The 24,888-nt window shown below is 35.4% G+C and overlaps 1 protein-coding gene across 1 annotated transcript; it reads right to left on the bottom strand.

Moving 5' to 3' along the window:
• Positions 1–24,086: 24,086 nt before the first annotated feature.
• Positions 24,087–24,488, bottom strand: LOC134209265 (histone H2B-like). Its single transcript, XM_062685244.1, has one exon. The coding sequence runs from the start codon at positions 24,486–24,488 to the stop codon at positions 24,087–24,089; it is 402 nt and encodes a 133-aa protein (XP_062541228.1).
• Between the last annotated feature and the right edge of the window lie 400 nt (positions 24,489–24,888).

The following is a 24,888-nucleotide window of genomic DNA, read 5'->3' on the forward strand; positions in this document are numbered from 1 at the left end:
TACGAGCTTTGGAAGAACCCTCACGTGGTGGACTACTGGCTCGTGTGCTGCAGAATATCGGTGTGAGTGTGGTAAAAATTCATAAAACCCAGGCCCAAACCGAAGCACGTGAATTCCGAGTTAACACTTCATGAAGCACCTCTTCTGTTGGATTAAATTTCATTAAATTGTACCTCTCGGATGGGTCTTTAACTTTAGATATTGCAGGTTTTGAGGTTTATATTACAAACTTCGATCAAGCTCCATGTTTTATATTTATTGTTGGACTAATTGCCTAATTTTTTGCATGTAGTGTAATTAAGAAATGTTCACCAGATATTTTTTGTAGTATGTTCTGTTAATTTAAGTTGTCTTAATGCGATCAAGTCTATACATTTTAAGTCAATTTACATTTGGAAGGTTTTATAAACTAGCTCGTTCGGGTTCCTAGTCATTGTAAAATTTACGGCAATAAACAAGCCGATAGTTAAGGTAAATTGAGTGTAAGCATATGCGGTATTTCGAAAAAAAATCGTTTTAGGGCATTCGAAACGAAATTCCGCGGAATTTGAGTTAGGCGAAATCTGATATTCTGATTTCGTTTCGTATCGTTAAGTTTCAAAAATTTCGACAGAAAAATCATACGTTTAACGAAATTGAACGAAATTTCGCGGAATTTCGAAATGATTTTTTAATAATTAAAATTTTCATATCATAAAAAAATTCGGCTGCGCCGCTGAATAAAGTATAAAACGTAAGGCATATATGGATTTGAATAATATTGTTAAGTGACGTAAACATAATTTGTACATCTCATCATTTTGGTATGCTCTATTTTTATTCAAGTTAAATGAGTTGTGTAAGTAATATGTAATGTATTACGAGGCGACATTATTAGGCGAAATATTCCTTACTAGTCTACTGAGTATTGTCCGTTTTCTGTTGCCTTTTCAAAGTATTCAGTTTGAACTACCATCGTTTTGAAACAGTGAAATGAAGATAGTGATGTTTCGGAAATTTTCCTGAATTAGTAGATTTTTAGATCTTTGCAGGTTTTCAATAAGTCCGTCCCGCTATTTGGCTTCGCCGACGACATAGATATTATGGCACGTAACTTTGAGAAGATGGAGGAAGCCTACATCAGACTGAAGAGGGAAGCCAAGCGGATCAGACTAGTCATCAACACGTCGAAGACGAAGTACATGATAGGAAGAGGTTCAAGAAAAGACAATGTGAGCCACTAACCTCGAGTTTGCATCGGTGGTGACGACATCGAGGTGATAGAAGAATTTGTGTACTTGGGCTCACTGGTGACTGCCGAAAATGATACCAGCAGAGCGAAATTCGGAGACGCATAGTGGCTGGAAATCGTACATACTTTGGACTCCGCAAGACGCTCCGATCGAATAGAGTTCGCCGCCGTACCAAACTGACAATCTACAGAACGCTCATTAGACCGGTAGTCCTCTACGGACACGAGACCTGGACGATGCTCGTGGAGGACCAACGCGCACTTGGAGTTTTCGAAAGGAAAGTGCTGCGTACCATCTATGGTGGGGTGCAGATGGCGGATGATACGTGGAGGAGGCGAATGAACCACGAGTTGCATCAGCTGTTGGGAGAACCATCCATCGTTCACACCGCGAAAATCGGACGACTGCGGTGGGCCGGGCATGTAGCCCGAATGTCGGACAGTAACCCGGTGAAAATGGTTCTCGACAACGATCCGACGGGCACAAGAAGGCGAGGTGCGCAGCGGGCAAGGTGGATCGATCAGGTGGAAGATGACTTGTGGACCCTCCGTAGACTGCGTGGTTGGCGACGTGTAGCCATGTACCGAGCCGAATGGAGAAGACTCTTATATACCGCACAGGCCACTGCGGCTTTAGTCTGAATAAATAATAGTAATAAGGTTCAAGAATGCTTCAGATTTGAGGCATTCTCTGAAATCTCATTTATTTCAGATTTTGGAACTGATTCAGATCCTTCCGATTGAGATCATTGTCATGACCTAAACTTTTACCTTCAGTTATTTTTGATTCCGTATATCATAGAAAGCTAGAATTTTCCACATTTTCTAGATCCTGCAGATAAAGATTATTCAAATGCTTCAAAATAATATCAATTTTCTGTCACAATCGTACCGGTGCGGCGCGTTTTTCGTAGGGCGGTTTGTTGTTAGTTTGGACGTGCTGCTGGATTTAAAAGTTAATATTTATCAATAAACTTAAATGCCTGCGTTCGAGATTGATGGCATACAATTATTTTATATTTAATAGCTCAAGACTTATGTATTAAGGTCTGCAAAGATTCATAATTGTTGATTTTAAGCATTATATTCATTGTTTGTCTTTTTTTTGTGTTTGAATCTTTTGCTTCTCTTACATAAATAATGGATAGAAAGGAAGATAACCTGAGTTTTGAAACAAATTGTTAGGAAGTTTCTGTACTAAATTAATTTGATTACACTGGCGACCACCTCGTCAGAGCTACCGACAGAATAGTAACAAGGCAGTCTCGTTTGAATTTTCAAAGCATTTCCTGGCTTCCAGCAAACACGTACCGTTTTGACTCAAATTCCGAACATGCCTAATATTTCGAATATTCGCCATTTTGGACTTATTTATGTAATTTTCTCGATAGGAGCTTCAATTCTTTTGTAATCTTGATGCTCACCGTTGAAAACTTTAGTTTTAGGGCGCTTAAACGTCAGTATTCGGAATATGAGTCATGTTCGGGATTTGAGTCAAAACGGTATTTTTCCAAGAATTGTGACGCTTTATTGCTGAAACACAGCAAATAGTTTACTGAAAATCAGCAAATAACCGTATTTTTTCACGGAAGATTGTTCTTTATTTTGCTGGGCTGTATAAATAAAACCTGACTGTGTATTCTTTAATATTGAGAAAATTGTTTACAGATTTTTACAGATTTATCATGGAAGGCAGAATGTTTTCCGGGGTGCCAGGCAATGTGAGGCAAGAAAGCTGAACCCGGGACTGTCACGCATAATCCGAGACGTTTGGCCACTGTTACCTAATGCCTGTATACAAATAGCGTAATGGTGTTGCTAGAGTAAGCGCACCCCACGGCTATTATTGTTAAGGTTTTTCTGATTGTATGTATGTATGTATGTATGTAGTAAGCCACCATCCTGGCTAGAGTCTTGCTCTGCATGCGGTTCCACTTGACAGTAAGATTAAATTTCAATATCATTTTGAATTCAACAAATTGCTGTATGAAGGGCCAAAAATGGGGGCGGTGGACCTGTAAGCAGAGACACTTACACGAAACCCACGGGGAAATGAGAATCTCCTTCCAGCAGAATGATCCAACAAATTGAATAATGAAATTTGCAATACTTGCCAAGCTTTCCACGGGATGGTTTGTTTAAAGAAAGGCGCGTCAACTGGTTTACAACTGTTGGAGATAAAAGTAATAGGCGAGAACGACTAATACTCTCCTTCCTTGACTCCGATTGGCTACCACTTCATTGTCCAGTTGTAACTTCATTGATGCCCTGATGCACCCTCCCAACCCCATTTTATATATATATACAGTCAAATCAGTAATATTATAGTGGAAATATAGGCACGTTTATAGAATATATGCAATAGTGATATGGTAGATTTTGGAAAGCCACTGTGATCCTATACTTTACTCCGAAACATCAATTGAATAGTAAATTTTGGTTACAAATAACTACTTCCTGTAAGCACAACGTAGAATGGTTGTGATTTGGTTGAAGAATACCGCTATCACTGGACGTTGGGCCTGTTCGGAAAAATATCTCTGACGGCCTAAGTTCATCAATCCACTAAAAAGAATTATAGATGTATATCATATGGCATATGTATTATTACTAAAATGAATATATGTATGATAAGAAGCTGATATTTGGTCCGGTCCCAGCTGCTTAGTTTAATAATAATTTGTTGAAAAACAAAATTATAAATATCATAAATTTATTGAGTGTCATGTATATAATAAATTTGATGAATGAATGTGGAGAGTAAATGAATATGGTGTATCAAGTGAATACAAGAATATATTGAACATATTTAATTAAATAATGTATAAAGTGATTACAGTACAATTGCATTGATTATTCAGCAGTTCTTCAGAGCAATTTTTTTTTAATGGCCCACCGCTACCCCCACACCAAAAAGCTCTTCGTTTTTTTTGAGCCCCCTGGCAGTGGACTCTTCTAGGACAGAACAAAACAATTACAAATTACATATAAACATGAAATATTAGTGTGTGTGCGGAAGTGGTGAACCTGAACAAAAATAAGCTAATCGAGGGATTCCCAGTGGAACTGTGTTCCTTTAAAGGGATCCCAATATTTAAAATTACAAAAAAAAATCATATTCAAAACTTTACATTAATATGATTAGGTAAGGTAAGGTAGTTATTTGGAGATTATTCTGGCAATATAAAATTTAGATTAAAAATGAACTGATTTTGGATCTGTAATAACGTTTCAAATTGGTTTTGAACAATAATTTATTATTAATTAATTTAAATCGCTCTATAATTATATTGTATACAGAAGGCCCGTAGAATGATATTCGCATTTGGCCGAAGCTACTTAAAGCTCTACATCTCAATAAATTACTGTCTTGTATTGTGCTCGTGACTCCTTGAAGGTAAAACCAAGTTGCAATGCATGTTAGGTTTTTTCATAACATCGAATATAAACGAACAAACTTGTAGGTCGCACAGCCCTTTAATCGGCAGTATGTTGTGTGGAAGCTGCGTATATAGTTGAAGTGTAGTGAACAAAGGTGGTAAAGAAAATATGGTTTTATGCATCGGTTTTGTAGAACTTGAAGTTTCCTTAATTTAGATTTACAAGCATGCCCCCAAGCAATAATGAGGTATTGAAGTTGGGAATGAATGCACCCAAAATAAAATTTCAGTAGTGCAGTTCTAGGAACAAATTGTCTCACACGATATATTAAGCCACACAGGGACGAAATTTTTCTTTGCACGCTATCTAGATGATTTATCCATGAAAGGACAGGATCTAAATTTAGTCCTAAATATTTGAAATTAAAAACTTTGTCTATAACAGTCGACCCAACTGAAAGATTCGCAAGTGGATCAATTTTCTTCCGAGGGGAATGAAACAACATGTACTTTGTCTTGGATAAATTCAAAGACAATAAATTAGAATTAAAGTAATCCATCAGAAGCCGTAGATCCATATTCATGCTACAAATAACAGCAGAAGTATTTCCATGAGGATAGAAAATAGCCGTATCATCAGCAAACAATCTTGGTATTCCATGGAGTGGCAAATTTCCAAGATCATTTATATAAATGAGAAATAAGAGAGGCCCGATATTACTGCCTTGTGGAACACCAATGTTGAATGTTCGCATTCGACTTTGTGAGTTCTCAATAGATACGAACTGTTGCCTGTCTTTCAAATAACTACGGATTATGTCGTTTGCTAAACCACGTACCCCATAGTATTCCAGTTTTTTCAAAAGTATATTATGGTCCAGTGTGTCAAATGCTTTTTAAGTCTAAAATAGATCCCCTATGACATTTTGTTGTCGATTTCACTTATTAGGAAATCGACAAGTTCTACTATCGCTGTAGTTGTGCTACACCCTTTTCTGAAGCCGTATTGAAATTTGTATAGGATATTATGTTTACTCATAAATTTTACCAACCTGTTAACCAATAATTTTTTAAAATTTTGCTAAAACAGAGATAGTTGAAATAGGTCGATAATTACAGGCATCGGACGTATCACCACCTTTAAACACAGGTGTTATCCTCCCTATTTTTAGGCAATCCGGATAAGATCCTTGCTCCAACATTCTATTGAAAAGACAAGTAAGGATATTCGAAAATTTTCCAACATTGGACTTAATTACCACACTTGGAAACCCATCTGGACCGCTGCTTTTATTTATATTTAATTCTTTAATAATTTCACCCACCTCATTTTCACTAGCTGGTCTAAGAAAAATTGAACGGTCTATTTGAGAAATATTATTCAAAGGATTCAAATTAATTTTTGGTATTTTTTCAGCAAGTTTAATTCCAATTTGAGAAAAGTAATCGATGAAAATTTCGCAAACAGCTGTGTTATTAGAAGTTTTACCTCCATCAGTTTTAAGCTCTAATCTAGTTTTAGGTTTAGAACGTCCCATAATCTCATTTAAATTTTTCCACATTTTTGCATGGCAAGTGTTATCTAATAATTGTTTATAATAATCGGATTTACATCTTCTTTTGGCCTCATCTGTTTTTGCAGATATATGTTTGAACATGTTTCTCAAGTCAACATTGTGGGGATCATTTTCACTTTTCCAGGTATTTATGCTTTGATTTTATCCATTGCCATACATAGTAGTTGATCCAGAGACGGTGCTTAGACTTCATATTATTTTTTAACTTTTTATTTTAATACACTGTGTTGCTATTCTATCATAAGCTTTAGTGATATTGCTGATAGAATCATTGATCTTTTCATTGCACTCGAAATCATCCAAATAGTTTGTGAATAGTTCATTTAGTATGTTTTTGTCAATATTTTTTTAAGTTAGTATTATGAATTCTTTGGGATTATTTATTCTTAATAAATAAAGAATTATTAAGTGATCACTTATGTCCGAAAAAATAGTGTCATTTCTGACGCGATCAAATTCATCATTAGAGCAAACAAAATGATCTAAAATATGACTGCTAAGTGGACGAGTAACACACGTATTTGAACAAAAATAATTATAGGACTCTAAGAAATACATATAACGTTTGACAATATAATTATTACACAAATTTATCGGAATGTTCATATCACCTACAAAAAATCGTGGGCGTGTAGAATGGATCATTAATATATTTTCTAATTCATTGATAAAATTGTTAAAGTCAAAAGAAGGCGGTCTGTATAAACCAACAATTTCATAAAATAATCCATTCCTTTCAATTTCAATATGAATTAGATGGAACCCATCAAATGTTACATTTTTCAACACATTAAAATTTAATCCATCTTTTACATACACAACAAGACCACCAAAAGACGTTTCACGACAAGAGAAAACTGAATTAAAAACCTGGTATTTCATACAATGCACAATTATTTAGTCTTAGCCACGTTTCACCAATTACCAACACTTCAATAGGGACCTTTATGTTGTCTAAAAACAGGGAATTCGAATCAAATTTCTGCAAATCGTTCATTCCTCTTATATTCCATTGAGCAATTCGAAAATGATTGGCTATATTTTCTGTGTAATTAAGATTGAAATCATCAATACAATCATGATTAAAATTTAATGAATTAGCCATTTGTGAAAATATATTTAAAAGGAACAACAAATATGTGAGATGCCAATTAATACCTTATTTAACATTAATATTTCTGTTTGCACTAACATTTGTTGGACTTGTTGCGCATTTATTTGAGAGTAGGTTATTGTAGCGGTTCAAAACTTCATGCAAATCACTTCTAGTTTTTTTTAATTGTGGCTTCGATTGCTTAGATTTTTTAACTAAAATATTCCCTTCTTTGCTAGCCCACACATGCTTTATTCCAAGTTTCTGCTGATTTAAACGCATTTCATTCAACAATTCCAAAGACGCATTGTAATTGTGGTGCAGTTTCCATTAATGACAAGCTCCGAATCAACTGAAGTAGAAGGAAGTTTGTCAAACTCCTTTTTCTTCGCAAATATTATTTCTTTTGTATAACTATCCTTGAAAATAACACGGATAGGAACCAAAGAGTGTCTCGAATTGTTTTTCCCAGCTAATCTGAAGGCTGATATAATTGCACTGTGCTCAATGTTCAAGCCATTACAATAACCAATTTTTTGAACAATTTCAAGTGTATGCTCCCCAGGTAAAAATTGAACACCAAGAACTACAGCACTGTTACGATTTGCATGACCAATTGACTATCAAAGTTCGTACACCAAGTTTCAACTGACAAAATGTAATTAAGATTTCATTGTTCCATTGTAAATATTTAGAAAACTTATGAAAAGTGAGCACAACAAAAAAAAATGTTATTTACAATGTACATAATTATACTCCGGAAGGGTACGATGGGCAGGGCATGTTGCAAGAATGCCGGACAGCAACCCTGCAAAGATGGTGTTTGCTTCCGATCCGGCAGGTACGAGACGGCGTGGAGCGCAGCGAGCGAGATGGGTAGACCAGGTGCAAAACGACTTGGCGAGCGTGGGGCGTATCCGAGGATGGAGAGATGCGGCCTCGAACCGTGTATTGTGGCGTCAAATTGTTGATTCAGTGTTATCTGTTTAGATGTTAACTAAATAAATGAATGAATAATTATACTCCATTCTATAATGTTAAATATGATTTCCAACGAATATGAATAGATTACGAATTTAACGAATGTAACGTATGTTGAAAATAACTTTGAGCAATGAATGAAAGTCAATGCGAAAAACGTGAGAACAGGGTTCCATTATTGTTAAGTTTAATATCATTTGTTTAGCGCACACAAAAAATACCATTTGTGCGGCTCGCTTTACGGGAAGTCCGATTATCAGTAAGAATTTATTTTTCAAATTTGCGGATCATCGAGTTTGCCAATAGAATTCGGAATATAATACTGAGTAAAACTTAAATATTAGGTTCAACTACCAAAAACGCATTGTGCACCATGTAACAATAAATATAATCTAAGAATATTTCCACTGCAAATGATATTTAGAAGTTTAATATGAATAATGATTTTTTATGAGTAACTGCACAACGAATATAGGCAATACATTTGCAAAATGAGTTTATTCAATATATATAACGAATACACTGATAACTACAATTAGTCCAACAAGGAATTGGTTACTTCGCTGAAAACGCCTCCATCTGACAAAATGGATAAAAAGTATAGTATAGTAAACATTACTAGTGAACTGCATACACCCAGTTCTTTTTTACATGGTTGGTTTTTAGTCGATCATGACCTTGAGATGGTATTTGAAAATCTGTGAAAGTTCAGGTTAACAAAAAAAAATTAATACCAACCGTGTAAAAAAAATAATTTAAAAGTACTTACTTTGTTTACGCGGAGTATTATGAACATAATTGGAAGGAATATGATGAATAGGTAACAGAGAAACAGACGTCGCACCTAGAACAAAATGCAATCAAAATCATCGCCACGAAAACATTATCGCCCAATACAAAAGAACGATGTTTGGACAAGCAGCGACCAGATGGCTGTAATGAGCAAACACTAGCAAATCATATGAAAGCGCCATCAGTGCAGTGGAGCGATTCCAAGCAACAGCATCAAAATTTAGGAAAATTTTTAATTCATGATTTTCTATTGAGTTGAAACTTTGCACAGTTTTTCAATTTCATCTAAATCGTCATTTTTCGATATCAAATCTTCATATTGAGTCACGACTAACTTTTCAAAAGGGTGTATGTGAAAATGGTTCAAAAATATTTAAAAAGCTGCACAGCAAAACGGAATGTTCGATTGTTATGATTTTTTCAGCAAAGTTAGACAACTAAATGGTGATTCTTAAGAAAATGTGCACAGAAAAAAAAATTTTTTTGCCTTGTAAAACATCATTTTTCTCACAAAACTCAAATATCTCAAAACCCTATCTTTTTCGAACGTATTTTTTAGGGAAAACGGTCCATTATATAAGCTATCTACCATAAAAATTTGGTGATGGTAAACTAATAAACAAAAAAGTTATGACATTTCAAACATTTCACAATTTTCACAAATAGTAAACAAAACAAAATTTCCGTGTATTTTTTTCAAGAATCGCAGTTTGATGCTGATTTTATTGTTAAGGGCCTTGCGTGAGTTAAACAAGTTGTTTGTATGATATTCCATATTTATGTATTCATCGATATTATGTATATTATATGTATAAATATTATATGTATAAATAAATAAAAATGAATTAATATTATCCTAAGTATTAAATTAAATGTGGCAGTTACACAATGTTGTTATAGAAACTCTAAGAGTTTTGGGTTTGAATTTTGGTATGGGTTATGATATCATGAAAACAGTTTATTAATACTTATTTTTTTTTATTTTTATTCAAATTTTTAAAAATATCGAACACTTTTGAATTATTATCAGCACAGTTTGAGTATAGTTTTGCTTTAATTTTATTTTCCGACAATGGAATGAAACAGTGAAATTTTTGGGTTCCTTGGATCGTTTTCGCGTTATTAAATTGCTCGCTGAGCTCTGAAGCCTTTATTTCGTACTCTTCAGTAGTAGTAAAACAAAATGATAATTTGGTTAAATTTTTTCTTTTCTACGATTTGCCCAATCAAAAAGTTCTTTCGCAGTTTTAATTGGATGCTCACGTTCTTTGGCTAAACTTGCTCTTGTGGCCATGCGCTTTATTGTTCCTCCAATAGCATCACAAGGACCTTTGCCATGTGATGTAGCAAAAAATGCCATTCTGCATCAATTCCGTACATTGATTTAAATTGACATAGGCTCGAAAAATTCTTACGATTTTTGTACTGCGACGCTGCTCCATCAGACATGAAATATATCTTTTTGACTTCTTTATGCTTATCAACGCGTAAAAAGTTAATCATTTTTCAATGAACAAGTTTACGGATACTGAATCGTGTCTTAAATCTTCGGAAATTATAATAAAACTTAAGTGTTCAATTTGCGTACTTCCATTAAAATAAATAACGAATGGATGAATTGTAGCTTGTTGTACGTTCCAGTGATGGGACTGCACTTCATCTTGCAATACAAAGCTGTAATTTTCAGAAAAATCACAAATGACTAAAAATTCACCATTTTGTAATGTATTTTTCGTACTTTTTAAAAAGCTGGATTGTTCTGTTTTAATGAAATCGTGAGGGATTAAACTTTCTAATTTCAAGCAAAAATATGACGCAAACTCATCTACAGGTTTTACAATAGTTTCTATGTCACACCTATCCGTGGTCACCCATTGCTCGAATGATAACTGATCAATATATTTTTCTTCAAACTCAGCGAATAAAGTATTTTCCAATGATGAAGAATCTGGACAATCCGAACAAGATGGTAGATAGCAATTTGATGTTGTATTTTCACACAAAAGACTACCAGTTAACATTTTAATATCCTTTGTTAAATTGATTCTTTTCAAACTATGTAAAATAAGATTAATATTCTCATGGGTTGTGCACACACACATTATGTGTTCCTGAATTGGAAAGAAGCTTACATTGCCTTGACCGAAGGCTTGCAAATGAGGAAAAACCTATTTTAATATTATCGTGAATTTCCTTGAAGCGTGTGTACGCTTCTTTCAAAGTCGTCATCATTAATCGTTTTTGGATTGCTTGACGCTTTCCATCTTTTTACTGATACATAATCTTTTTGACCAGGCATAGCTCGACTTACTTCATCATCTTCAAAATATTGAACTACTATTTCTTTTGTCTCATCTGTTAATGCAGTACTAGACCTAGTATTTTTGGTTGAAAGACAGTTATTCTTCAATTGTTTTGCCTCTTTTACTGTATTTCTATTGGTTTTGAACTCATCAATGGCATCCTGAATAGACCACGAACTTGGCAGCATCGACAAAATCAATAATTTTTCTTTCCTTGTCGTGGCTGCATTCGAGAACCTTTCCTTCATATTTATAATTACCTCATCGTAGTCTGTATTTTCCACATCATCAGGTCCTAATTTGAAGAGGTTTCTTCGTACAGCTTCGTTTATTTCACGGTATTTTTCTCCGGGTAACAAACGTAGTCCATCTTACTCCATTTAATCGAAGTCACTTTTATCCCAGCTATGCCCTCGTTAAAGCGTTCGATGTTGACCTTTTGGATACACTCATCTTCCGATTGATTTGTTGAAACAGATTTCGCTGATGGTACGGTGGCAAGGCTCTCAGCACTTAATACTTCTGGTAATTCCTCAGTTGTTGTCGATACATCTGGCAATTCCTCAGTTGCTGTCGTTTTCGAACTTCCTGCGCTCTGCTCAACCGATGATATACAGATTGCTCTTTTGTCAACGTTTAGACGGCAGGACGTGCAAATGCGTAAATTTGTATTCAATGTGGACATTGGAGCATAACCAGTCGCTTTCAGTTTATCTATGGTGCTTTCGGTGAGATTTCGTAACTCTTTTGAACACTTTTTTCCATCAAACGGCCTACAACAGTTGAGAAAGCGGCTACTCATGTTGTTCGTAATATTTCAATAAACAAAATCACTTTTAAGTTTTTACTGACTAGTTTGGTGTCATTTGCTTGACTGAAGAAAAAAATTACTATAAGATCTTTAACAACCTTAGTAGTAGTAATTTTTTTGCTTTTTCGTGAGCATTGTCATGGTATGTACCTATCATGCATTTGTTGTTGTTGAAGATACCCGTTTCCTCCCGATCATAAAGTCTATTCTCTAAGAGGTATATTTTTTGCAGGTAAACTCTAGACCAACATTTGAAAAGGGCGTAACAGCCAAAATTTATTCCTTCGGATTCCGTATCTACATACATAGCTATATACATAGACAAAATGCTGGAGAGATCAAATTTTGGCTGTTACGCCCTTTTCAAATGTTGGTCTAGAACTATAGACGTACACGTGTATATAAATCTTTGATTTTGCAGCTTTTGTCTTAAAAATAACATTTCTGATATGTTTCTATCAACGTTATTATCAACAGGTTTCAACACTATTAAAAGAATTTTTCGCCAGTCACGTGCAATGAAAATTATGACACTATTAATACTTTTGATCACAACACTGGATCGTGTCTAAGTTTCTTATAGATGCTATGAATAATTAAATCAAAATATCATGAAAACAACTTGTTTAAATCACGTCCCTTAACAATAAAATCTGCATCAAACTGCAATTCTCGAAATAACTTACACAGAAAAAATTTTTTTACTAAATGTGAAAATTGTGAAATGTTTGAAATGTCATAACTTTTTGTTTATTAGTTTACCATCACCAAATTTTTATGGTAGATAGCTAAAATGGACCGTTTTCCTAAAAATTACGTTCGAAAAGATAGGGTTTTGAGATATTTGAGTTTTGTGACAAAAATGATATTTTAAAGGCAAAAAAATTTTTTACTGTGCACATTTTCTTAAGAATCGCCATTTAGTTGTCTAACTTTGCTGAAAAAATCATAACAATCGAACATTCCGTTTTTGCTGTGCAGCTTTTTAAATATTTTTGAACCATTTTCACATACACCCTTTTGAAAAGTTAGTCGTGACTCAATATGAAGATTTGATATCGAAAAATGACGATTTAGATGAAATTGAAAAACTGTGCAGAGTTTCAAATATTTTCGAAATGGTCGCTCAGGATCGACTGACATGCCCCCGTGGAATGCCTCAGTGGCCGATCGACCACCTACAAATAACTGAATCCACCGTTAAAAAGGTGAACGATGGTACATGTGCTGAGTGAGACGACTGTTTCTCTGGGAATAGGTGATGAATATATTGTATACAGCTAATATGATGTCTCCAAAAGCAATCAAAGGCCTAATATTTCTATTCCGGAATTGATGAGTTTGATTAGAAAATCCAGAATTTTTATTTCATTGATAATAAAATAATTATGTATTGAAATATAATAAAATAAATATGATTTGAATAAATACAAATAAAAATGGAAATAGTAATCTCAACGAATATTTTTAAATTAAAGTAGTAATATAAAGAATCAACTGAAAATATTTAATACATATAATGAATATAATGAATCCTGAATTTACTAATACAGAGAGACTTGAAGGTAAAATTCCAACAACTCTATTTTAGTTGGAATAAGGTATATAACGTTACCATCAAATTTCTTTACATTACATGACACAGCTCATACGCTGAATACACTATAACTCAATATTAAAAGGACCATCAAATAGGGTGGATATAAATTAGACCAATAAGAGCAACCATAATTTTCATCTAGCTAAAGAACATAATGAATTCACTTTATAATTGTTATTATCAATAATATTGCATTGAATGGAAATAATGAATATAATGAAGATAAATAAAGAATAAAATTAATGAGATGAATGAATACCTCTAAAATAAACTAATAAATAAAATAAATGAGAATAACCAAATGTGATAATTACACTAGTATACCCGTCTGTATTTTAGTCTCTGAAGAGATGAAAGATAGAATAAAAGATTCATTCGAACTTGAGCCATGATCAAATGCTTTTAATATAAAAAATATTTTTTTTATTCAAAATTTATGATTTCTACCTTGATTATATTTTGCCTTGATATATAGTTAAGGTGGTTATACAACAAAGCCACAAATCGGCCATCTTGGAAACCACGTGCTTTTTCTAGTAATTTTTCAAGAGCACGAATTGAAAGAACCACAACGCCCATGGAGATGAAACATCCGTAGATCGTTTGCTTACTTATGCTAAACAATCGACTTTAATTTCAGCATTGTACGAACATTGTTACGCTAGATTTGAAGTTTTGATAATATGAGTAGAAAACCGTGTTGTGAATTTGAAATTCACAACATGGCTTTATTGTATAATCCCCTTAATAGTGGTTGTTGAAAGTCAACATATATAAAAAATTAAGAAAAAGGTGTTCTTTGAAAAATTATTATTATCACAGAATGTATAAAAATGTATGGAAATACTTCTATAAACACATAATCCGGCCACACCATTTGCATGAACAAAATCATCTACTGCTTCTTGTCAACCGGAACTGGGATATTATTGGATATTATGAGATGTATATTTGTATATGAACGCAGAAATATCCTTACCGGATTTCTGCGTTTTAATTGGCATACGTATATAATTGACTTGCTATGTAATAGTAAAATAGAAGGTGTACTCACCTTTCCATGTGCCCTAAAGCTGCTTACCTGTAACTGACATGAACCGACTAACTGTCTACATATAGGACCTTTTAATCTGATCTTCCAAGGCACTCGACTTCCTGCAAGTTTGATGCTGCACGATTTTTGAATGCAATCGGATGTCGGTTTTCTTCGAGAGAGACTTCAGCAGATGAATTCGGTGGTAACTTTCCTATGCTTAGAAACTGCGCTGACTGCCACTTCCAAGTTTTTTTTTTGTACTTTTAGTGAAACTGTTAAGGTTTTTCTGATTGTTTTCATAAAAAGTGAGTGAGAGGCGAAGCAATGAAACGAAAAAGGTTTTCATCTAGCAGTCACGATTTTCGTTAGCTAATGCAAAAGATAAACGAAAATTGTGACTGCTAGATGGAAACCTTTTTTCGTTTCATCGCTTCGCCTCTCACTCACTTTTTGTGAAAACAATCAGAAAAATTCTGACTAACTTCATAGAAAGAAGTGTAGGATAAAAAATGCCCCTCACCATAACCAAACTAATGCTCGATTAATAATTATAACATACCTCAGTAAATATTCAGAAATAGTCGAGTTTTCTACTGCAATATGGTGAAAATATTAAGCGAGGAATATTTTTACGTTGTTTATGGTGTGAGGCATACTTTTGAAAACGGTGAACAGGTCCAAACTGATATGTTACCTTTTGAAAAATAAAGTTAGATTCTCCCTATGGCATCTGGGTAACAATATTTCACTTTAAAAATATTAAACAAAAACTTTCCACTCGGATTTTTTTTGTCGTTTTTTGCATTATGTATACAATGAAAAAAAAAACTATTCAATAAAAATTCCGCTGAAAATTCGTTTCGTTTCGAAGTCTCGAAGTAAATCTGAATTTCGTTTCGTTTCGTTTCGAACCAACAATTCTCGCTTAACTTTTCAAAAGGTCCTAAGTAACATTTTTTTCATGAATTAATTTGAGTACTGCAATCAAAAGCTTTCATGTTGTTCTGTTGATTGCGCTATTCAAATTAATTCATGAAAAAAATGTTACTTAGGTCCTTTTGAAAAGTTATGCGAGAATTGCATTTCTAATTTCGTTTCGTTTCGTTTCGTCAGGAAAAAATGTGTTATCGCATACCCTTAATTGAGTGTTCTTTATGGTGTAGTTTTTTATCGTAATATTTTATTCTCTGAATATTTTGTTAAACTAGGACAATATTCTTAAAATACTTGGAGATTGTCTTGTCACGATAGTGATAGAGGTCGTAGGTGTTATTCCATTTCTACAATAGTTGATAAAAAGAGGGAAGGACCGTTTGGCTGAATACCATTCGGCCGAATGCCATTTGGCCGAAGGCCACTAGGCTGATAGTTGTTTGGCCGAACCGACATTGGTCTGGAAGTCATTTTGCCGAAAGGGTCATTTGGTCGAATAGGACATTTGGCTGAATAGGTTATTTGACCGAAAAGGTTATTTTTCCGAATAAATTGGAAAAATGTCCTATTCGGCCAGATGACCGACTGTTCGCCAAATGACTTTCGGGCAGATGGGTTTCGGCCTAATGGTTGGTTCGACTTAGTGGCTTCGGCCAAACGGCCCTCCCCCATTATTCCTACTTCCAATAGCCATTTCTTCTTCTTCTTCATTGGCATTACATCCCGCTCTGGGACATTGTCGTCTCGCAGCTCAATGTTCATTAAGAACTTCCACAGTTATTAACTGTGAGATTTCTAAGCCAAGTTACTATTGCTGCATTCGTGTATAAAAAAAAACCCAGATTAATCCACCTAGCGTTGGTGGTGCCTTTCTCGCATTTAGTTAAGACACCAACCTTATATGGGGTTTATATGGTCCGATGTACCATTTTCTTCATAACTTTTAAACGGATTGACCGATCGTGATGAAATTCAATAGTGATCAACAAGGCTTTGTCCCCTGTCGAATGAAACTTGTTGCGAGAAAATCGGTTAAGGACTACTATACGAAAAGTTGTCTAATGTTTTTTATAGCTTTTGTGCACACACATACACACACACATACACACACACATACACACGGACAGACAGACATGTGTTCAGCTCGTCGATCTAAGTCGATTGGTATATAATACTATGGGTCTCAGGCTTCTATAAAAAGTTCGACTTCGGAGTGAAATGATAGCCTTTCGGTACAACTTAGTTGTACGAGAAAGGCAAAAAGGGGTAAAAATAGCTTGTACTATAGCAAATTATGTTCCTGGAAAGATTATGATTATCCATAATTTATTTATTTATTTATTTTATTTCGTCAACCAACGTAGACTAGTACATATACATATACATGTTTGTTTTTGTAATGCTATAGTATAATTAAATAATAGGTTTTTTTTTAGTAAAGTGATGTATAATTTTGATTTTTTTGTTATGCCGAGACATTGTTAAGTCAATAGTTTCGCAGTGTTGATTGTAAACGGCCAGCATTCGGTTGAGAGGCCCAAATTTGGCGTAATTTGTTCGGCAGTGGTTGGTTAAAAATAATGTTCTATGTCGAAGTAGCCGAGAAGGTATGTAAATGTTAAATTTCGATAAAATTTCAGTTGAATCAACACGTTGAGAAACTATATCGTTAACAAATGAAACCGTTGCACATTCTCGACGCTCTTTCAAAGTTTGTATATTTATAAGCATGCAACGTGCTTCATAAGATGGAAGAGGAAATGACGTCCAACCTAATTTACGAAGAGCGTATAATAGAAATTGTTTTTGTACTGACTCTATTCTTTCTTCATGTGTGGTTGTATAAGGCGACCATACAATGCTACAATATTCCAGTATAGATCGTACATATGAAATATATAGTGTTTTGATTGTGTAGGGATCCTGAAAGTTGAAGCAAAAACGCTTGATAAAGCCTAGCATATTATTAGCTTTGTGGATGATTGTGTTATAGTGATCAACAAGAGTTAGTTTCGAATCTAAAATCACTCCTAAAGCCCTAACTCTTTCGCGTCTTTCTACAGTATTGTTCCCTAATACAATTTGTGTATTTGGTGTTATTCTTTTTCTGCTGAATGATATTATGTTGCATTTCTTAACATTCAGTTGCAATAGGCTTTTCTGCACCATGTATAGAACATGTGTATTTCATTCTGGAATATGATTATGTCGTCTTCATTTTTATTTCCATAAATAGCTTTATGTCATCGGCATAAATTAAAATCTTTATATTTTTGAGAATGAAGGTAATGTCATTTTACATATAATATAAATAAAAGAGGGCCAAGATGAGAGCCTTGTGGAATTCCTGAAGTGACTTGAATGGGATTGGATTTCTTTCCGTTAAATTTTATTATTTGTTGCCGGTCTGTGAGATAAGATTCAAGCCATCTAAGGAGTCCTGGCTCAATTCCAATTTTTTGCAATTTGAAGAGTAACATTGGAATGTCAATGCGATCAAACGCCTTGCTAAAGTCGGTGTATAGAGCTTCCACGTAGTTACCATTATCCATTGCATTAAGAGAATAGTCAATGAATTCTATTAAATTTGTAGCGGTAGAGCGACCTTTGAAAAATCCATGCTGCTTATTCGTAATTCTGTTTTTAAGTTGTGAAAATAATTTTTCATTGATAATGGATTCAAAAAGTTTGGGAATGCAAGAGATAATGGCTATTCCGCGGTAATTACGAATGTCAGATTTTTTGCCTGATTTGAAGATAGGCACAAGATAGGAGCTTTTCCATACCCTGAGAAAATTTCCGGATTCCAATGACAATCTGAAGAGCCAAAACAAAGGTGCAGTCAGCTCTTTAGCCATACTCTTCTTAAATATCGGTGGAATACCGTCAGGACCAGGGCCTTCAGATGCATCTAAGTTAGTTAAAGCGTTTAGAATATCGTTCGTGATCTGACTAACACCGATATCCCTAGCGAACTCTGGGATAGGCGCAAAAAAATCTAGGTCGCGATCTTGTTCCGAAAAGATGGTGTATATAAGAAATCTCCGAAAAGATTACAGATCATCTAAATACATGTATGACGGAAAATTGTCTGATTTTAATTTTGATTTTACGTAATGGCAGAAGTTCTTTGGACATGACTTTATTTCGTTTTCTGTTTTCGTGTTGTGTTCTTCAAATGCTACATCAATTGCTAATTTTAATTGATCGCAGATGTTCAAATATTTTTCCAAATTTTCATTCGTCTTGTCTAGCTTGTAAGTTTTATGTAATTTTTGTTTGCGATTCTTTAAATTTTTATTTGCCTATTATACCAAATTGGATATTTTGAATTTCCGCTCCGTCGTTTTCTTCTTTTTGGGAAATCTTACAGAGTTTTCTGTAAAAAATCTTGAACAAGTTCCTGAAGAAATCTCTAAAGTAGTCCCTGAAGATTTCAGGGAATTTTTATCGGAAATTTACTTAATATTTTTTGAGTCTCCTTCTGCACTCTTGGACATTGTTTCAATCACTTGGGCATTGTTTCCTTCGGAAATTCATTTGTAAGTCTCGCCAGAAAATCGTTCGAAAATTCCTTTAGTAAACCATATAGCATTTCCTAAGAAATCATTTCCGCAATTCCTACAGGATTAAATCCGGGATTTTTTGGAAGGGTTTTTTCGTAAATTCATTACACATCGACAAACTCTATGGAAATCCTAAAGGAATTTTCAATATGTAATTTTCGAAGGAATTCTTAAATCTGGATTAAAAAAGATGCCTGAAAGAATTCTTAAAAGAGCTTTCCATGTAAATTCTAAAAGAATTTCTAAAGGCGCTTAAAATTCCAGTTAAATTTTTGAATCGATCCAGCCCCACTTCCGATCCCGAATTTCCGTTGGTATCGGCCTCTGGTGACACCGACGATGGAGCTCGTTATTTGATCTCCAGTTGTGAAGCCATCAGGCCCGAATTTTATACCATTCCCAATTATTCGAAATTGACTGGGGTTTAATCCCGTGGACACTTATTTGTTGTTTTAATTGGCTTTTTTTTGGTGACAATTGAATCAAAACAGCAACTCAGCGTTACGCGTTTCGGCTTACTACGCTTCAGCCATCAATAGGCGCCTAAAATCACATTTATTACAATTTTCACAATCAAACAATAATTCAAACAAAATACACTAAGGGGAAGAGGCCCCAAAACACCCCTCCGAGGCCTTTTGTGGTTTCCCTCATATTTACCGTCATTAAGATGTGCGTAACAAAACTAGATCTAAAATTATGTAGGTTAGGTGAAAAAAGTTTCAAAATAGTGTATGGGAAGGTCGGAAAACCGAAAATGTTCACATTTTGAAGAAACATCTAACATTTTGGCGAGGCAAAACGCCCTATTGGCACTAACCTACAACGAACTTGCGTCTCCACGCGCTATCCATACCAGAATGCTGTTTCGCCGACGCGTGGTGCTTCGTTCCCTAGGAGCTGCCAGCTGAAAGGCGTTTCGCCTCATGAGTTTTCCGGCAACAGAATATCACCACTTTTTTGAAATGTGAATATTATCAATATGATTGAGATTTTTGACAATTTTTGAATGGCATCAACTAGCTATCTTGTTTAACTGATGCACAATGTAAAAATACCCATGAATAGCGTTTCAAATAAGACAATAAAGCAGTGTTTGCTTAGCTAGGGCATATTGCCCTTTCTTCCCCTACTACTAGCTGACAACCTCCTAGCTGTTCAGTCAGACAAACAAAACTATGATATGGAAATGCTAATATCATCTTCCAAACTTGGACGTACATGTCCATGATAGCATTAGAGGCGAAAGTATAGAATTGATAGTTCCGTTAGGATACGGCAGGCATGAAGAATGTTTTTATAGAAGTCGATTTGAAAGCGAGCGGAGGGCAATATTTGTGATGGCACATATCACACGACCTTCCTTCTGCCAAGCTCCCGTATGAAGGGGGAGGGAAGAATATCAGTGTGGAAGCTGATATATCTCCACTGGCCACAAATATTGCCCTCCGCTCGCTTTCAAATCGACTTCTATAAAAACATTCTTCATGCCTGCCGTATCCTAACGGAACTATCAATTCTATACTTTCGCCTCTAATGCTATCATGAACATGTACGTCCAAGTTTGGAAGATGATATTAGCATTTCCATATCATTGTAAATCGTTTAACTTCACGTAGAAGTAACACACACGAAATCATTAATTTAGTAAACAAAACTATTTTTCTTTCTTTCCTTTATCGCTAATCTCTACCACCCAAATCACAACCCATCGATTACGTAATTTTTCTCGTCAGTTTTCTCCTCTCAGGTACTCTTCTCAATTCCGCCAATAGAGTACCTGAGAGAAACTAGAAAAGTATTTTTGTAAAAATGTAGTGTCTTGAAAAAGAAAATCACCCGGACAAACTTGTTAGTCATCGACTAACCGTGACCTCCCCCTACTACAGGACTGCAACTGACCCGAGTTACCAACGTCCTCAGATGGAACAAATTTGTCTCAAAAACATCCGCCATTGCCTTACTCGATGTCGAGAACGCATTCGACAATGTATGACATGATGGCCTGGTGTACGAACTACAACGCTACATTCTTCCCAGCCACCTGTTTAAAATCAGCAGTTCTATCAGCAAGGCAATCCGTGTCTCAATCAACGGAGCGTCAACATCGTCGCAGGCGTCCTCCAGGGCACTACCCTCGGGCCCCTGATTTTCAATCTGTTCACCTCCGACATGCCAGAACCTCCTGAAGGCGGCATTCTGTCTCTGTTCGCAGATGACACCTCTTTCGTCTACCAAGGTAGAATTATCAGAGCGCTAGTGGCAAAACTCCAACAAGTCCTGGATGCTCTGACAGCTGGAAGATCTGTATCAACGCGACACTTAAATAAAGTATAAAAACAAATGTATCAACGTGACGAAGACCCAGGTCAAAATTTTTCCTCACTTTAAATCCCCTATGTTTCGCCTGGGACTGTAAAATCATCCTCAATGGCACGACTGTGAAATGGGTTAATGAGGCCGACTACTTTGGCTTCCTCCCTTCCTTTTTCCTCACGAGGATCCTTGCAAATATTTTTTTCAAAATCGATTTTTTTAAACTTCTGCAATGCATTCAAATTACGGCAAATTAACCCTCTAGTGCCCAAGACCGCCTTTAGACGGGGTATTTTGATTATTTTTTGTAATTTTCAATTGAGCAGATTTTGGAAAGATTTTGATGTTGATCAATAATATAAACTTCAATTCATGTTTAAATGTGGTTTAAAGACAATTTTCAAAGTTCTACACATTTATAAACAAAATATTGAAAATTGAGTAATATTTTGTTCCTCCTTGTTTTCGCTCGTATACCTTTGAAGAGTGAAGTATATGTAGTTTAGTATTTTTCTACAACTAACCTTATTCAATAGAATGTTATAGTGGTGAATGTTACACTCTAAAATATTTATCCAACTCTTTGTACGGAAAATAAAAAGTTAACACTAAAAAGTGAAAAATTTCAATAAGTCAGCATTTAATAGGAATTTTCAAACTCTAATTATGATGAAAAATCAAAAAAAAATAATAGATTCAAGAAATGATGTTATTGTATAAAAAACTTTCAAATCAAAATTCTAAAAAATCAAAATGTGAAATTGATTAAATCATGAATTAAAAAAATTTAATGAGCAAACCGTGTTTAGATCGATTTAAGAAAGCAAAATGTTGATTTTGAGCGAAATCAAAAAGTTCGGTTGAAGAAGGTTAATGTAAATTGAAAGAAATTTTGACCTATTATATGTGATTTTTATGTTACAATTAATAATATACTGGAAAAGCACTATCACAGCTATTTTGGCAGGATTATTTTTGGAATTGAAGAATGATGAAACATTATAATATCCTCGTTTGAGGTACCTGGCTCCTCAATAGATTTGAGTGAGCCTTCAGTTTTAAGCATTATTTTGTAACGTTTTAACGATTAATAGAATTTGTGACTCCTTTGGGAAATAATTTTCAAAAAATTCATTCAAAGGAGTTTTTCCTCTTCCTTTTACTATACTAAATATGGAAAATCCCTTTTTTGGCACTTCTACTCATCGGATTTACTTACAACAAATTGCGTTCGACGTGAAAATTTACAGTAAGGCCGTTACAAATATTTAATTAAAATTATATCCTACTGGTCTCCGAAACGTAAGGGGGGGGGATAAGAAACTTAAAATAAAAAAATGAAAAAAAAAAATCAGATGGGTTATGTACAAGACACGACAGCAAGGTAAACGTTTGACAACGTAAGGACATTCCTATTGACATTTCTGCCGTCGCCACGCGTTATTTTAAATAAATTTCTACTCGGATCGATTATATTGTCTTGTAAAGAATGGATTTATTTTAATTGATGCGAATTTCCAATCACTAAAGCCCCCTACGCAATGCAGCAGAACGTCGACAGGAACAACAGGATTTGACAGTTAACCCATATAGTTTCTGTCAAATCTTGCCATTTACGCTGTCAGCGACAGACCCAAAATCAGAATTTTGAGAGAAAATTTCACTTGGCGCCATCCATGCGAATACATTTTTGCAGGGGCTCCTTCTGACGTGTACTTGTGATTCTGCTACCGAAGACCTTTTTCACGCTGTCGCCAAACAATCATGATTTGCGCAATAATGAAAACTTTTCTCTACTCAACTTTCTCTTCTACAAACATGTGGTTTATTTTCCACAAAGCGCCTTTCCAAGCAACAAAACCCAAATAATAATCTTGAAAGAAAATTTCGCTTGTAGCCATCCATTCGAAAACATTTTTGCAGTGCCTCCCTTCGACGCCCGTTCGTGATTCTGTTACGAATGGCAACTGACTGCCGCCGCCAAGCGATTGATTTACAATTTGAAAATAATTCCCCCCGGCTCCGCCCTCTCTTGTTAGAATAGTGGTCCTGAAAAGAACCGATTAATTTCCAATAATGCTCCTTTCGAATCAATAACAGCAAAAAAACAGATATAGGTACAATCAATACAGGATGGAATATAGGAATTTCATTAAGGAAAAACACATCGCTAAAATCTCTTCACCAACTTGTCACAAATCACCAACACACAAATAACCTTTATATCCGCATATCATATCTGGCTTGTGGTACGTGTGCGAGAACCCTCTCTTCTGCAAGTGTGGATGTGTCCCAGAAAAGAGCCGTTTTTCGTGTACCTTTCGTCGACGTTCTTGTGCAGCTGTTTAAAATACCGACCGGAATCCTTTTGGAATTCCAACGGGCAGCCTTTCGAGAAATCGATGGAATTTTTCTACTCCAACATGGGAATCCATTGGGGATTCCAACATGTACACATCGGCGATTCCTACGGGAATCCTTTAAGGATTCCGACGGAAATTCTTTGAAGATACCGACTGGTGTACTTGGTGGCAGTTGTACTTAGTGACGACTTTGATTCCCTCAGACGGCGTGCTAGACCAGACGCAGGTCTGAATTTTGCACTGGTCATTGTTGAGCTTGTGTTGTAGTGCGTCAGACGATGTGCTTCGGATGAGATGCGCTCGAAGATGTTGTAAACTCCCTCTGTGGTTTTCGCTTCGACTGTTGTCCGGATTGACGATGTTCTCCGGTCTTGCTGCGTCACCCCGCTGCCATTGCTGCAACTATCACCATCTCCGTCTTTTTTTCGCTGCCTTGCCGCCACCAGCTTTGGTGCCATGCCTCCGGTTTGCCTCGCTTCGTTTTGTTTCGGTCCGGTGCGGTTCATTCGGTTCGACGCGCGTGTAGTGATTGGCTCGCGCACTGCAGGCACTGCCTATTTTATAGGTACATAAAGAAAATCTAGCGACGCATCAAAAGGCCCGTGATACATAATTCTGATGTTCGTATTGGGAATGCACGAACGGGATTGGTTACATCTGGAATTTTTACTGGCTTTGACCAAAATTGAAATTTGCAATAGGCAATCTTGATTTGGATCGCACATCAACCGATCCATCGTCACCTTGATCCGGTTACGGTATCAGTTCATCCAGAAATCCGTATTCTTGCATTAGCTGCCATAGCCTGTCCCAACCAATAACATGGCTTTGAAGTCGATGAATAGATGATGTGTGGGCACGATTTATTCGCGGCATTTCTGCAATATCTGGCGTACGGCACCTGGT

This window comes from Armigeres subalbatus, chromosome 2 (genome assembly GCF_024139115.2).
Source record: "Armigeres subalbatus isolate Guangzhou_Male chromosome 2, GZ_Asu_2, whole genome shotgun sequence".
In the NCBI taxonomy this organism is placed as follows: Eukaryota; Metazoa; Arthropoda; class Insecta; order Diptera; family Culicidae; genus Armigeres; species Armigeres subalbatus.

Excerpts from the sequence above, each read along its gene's own strand:
- LOC134209265 (XM_062685244.1), bottom strand. The coding sequence starts at position 24,488 with ATGAACCGCACCGGACCGAAACAAAACGAAGCGAGGCAAACCGGAGGC.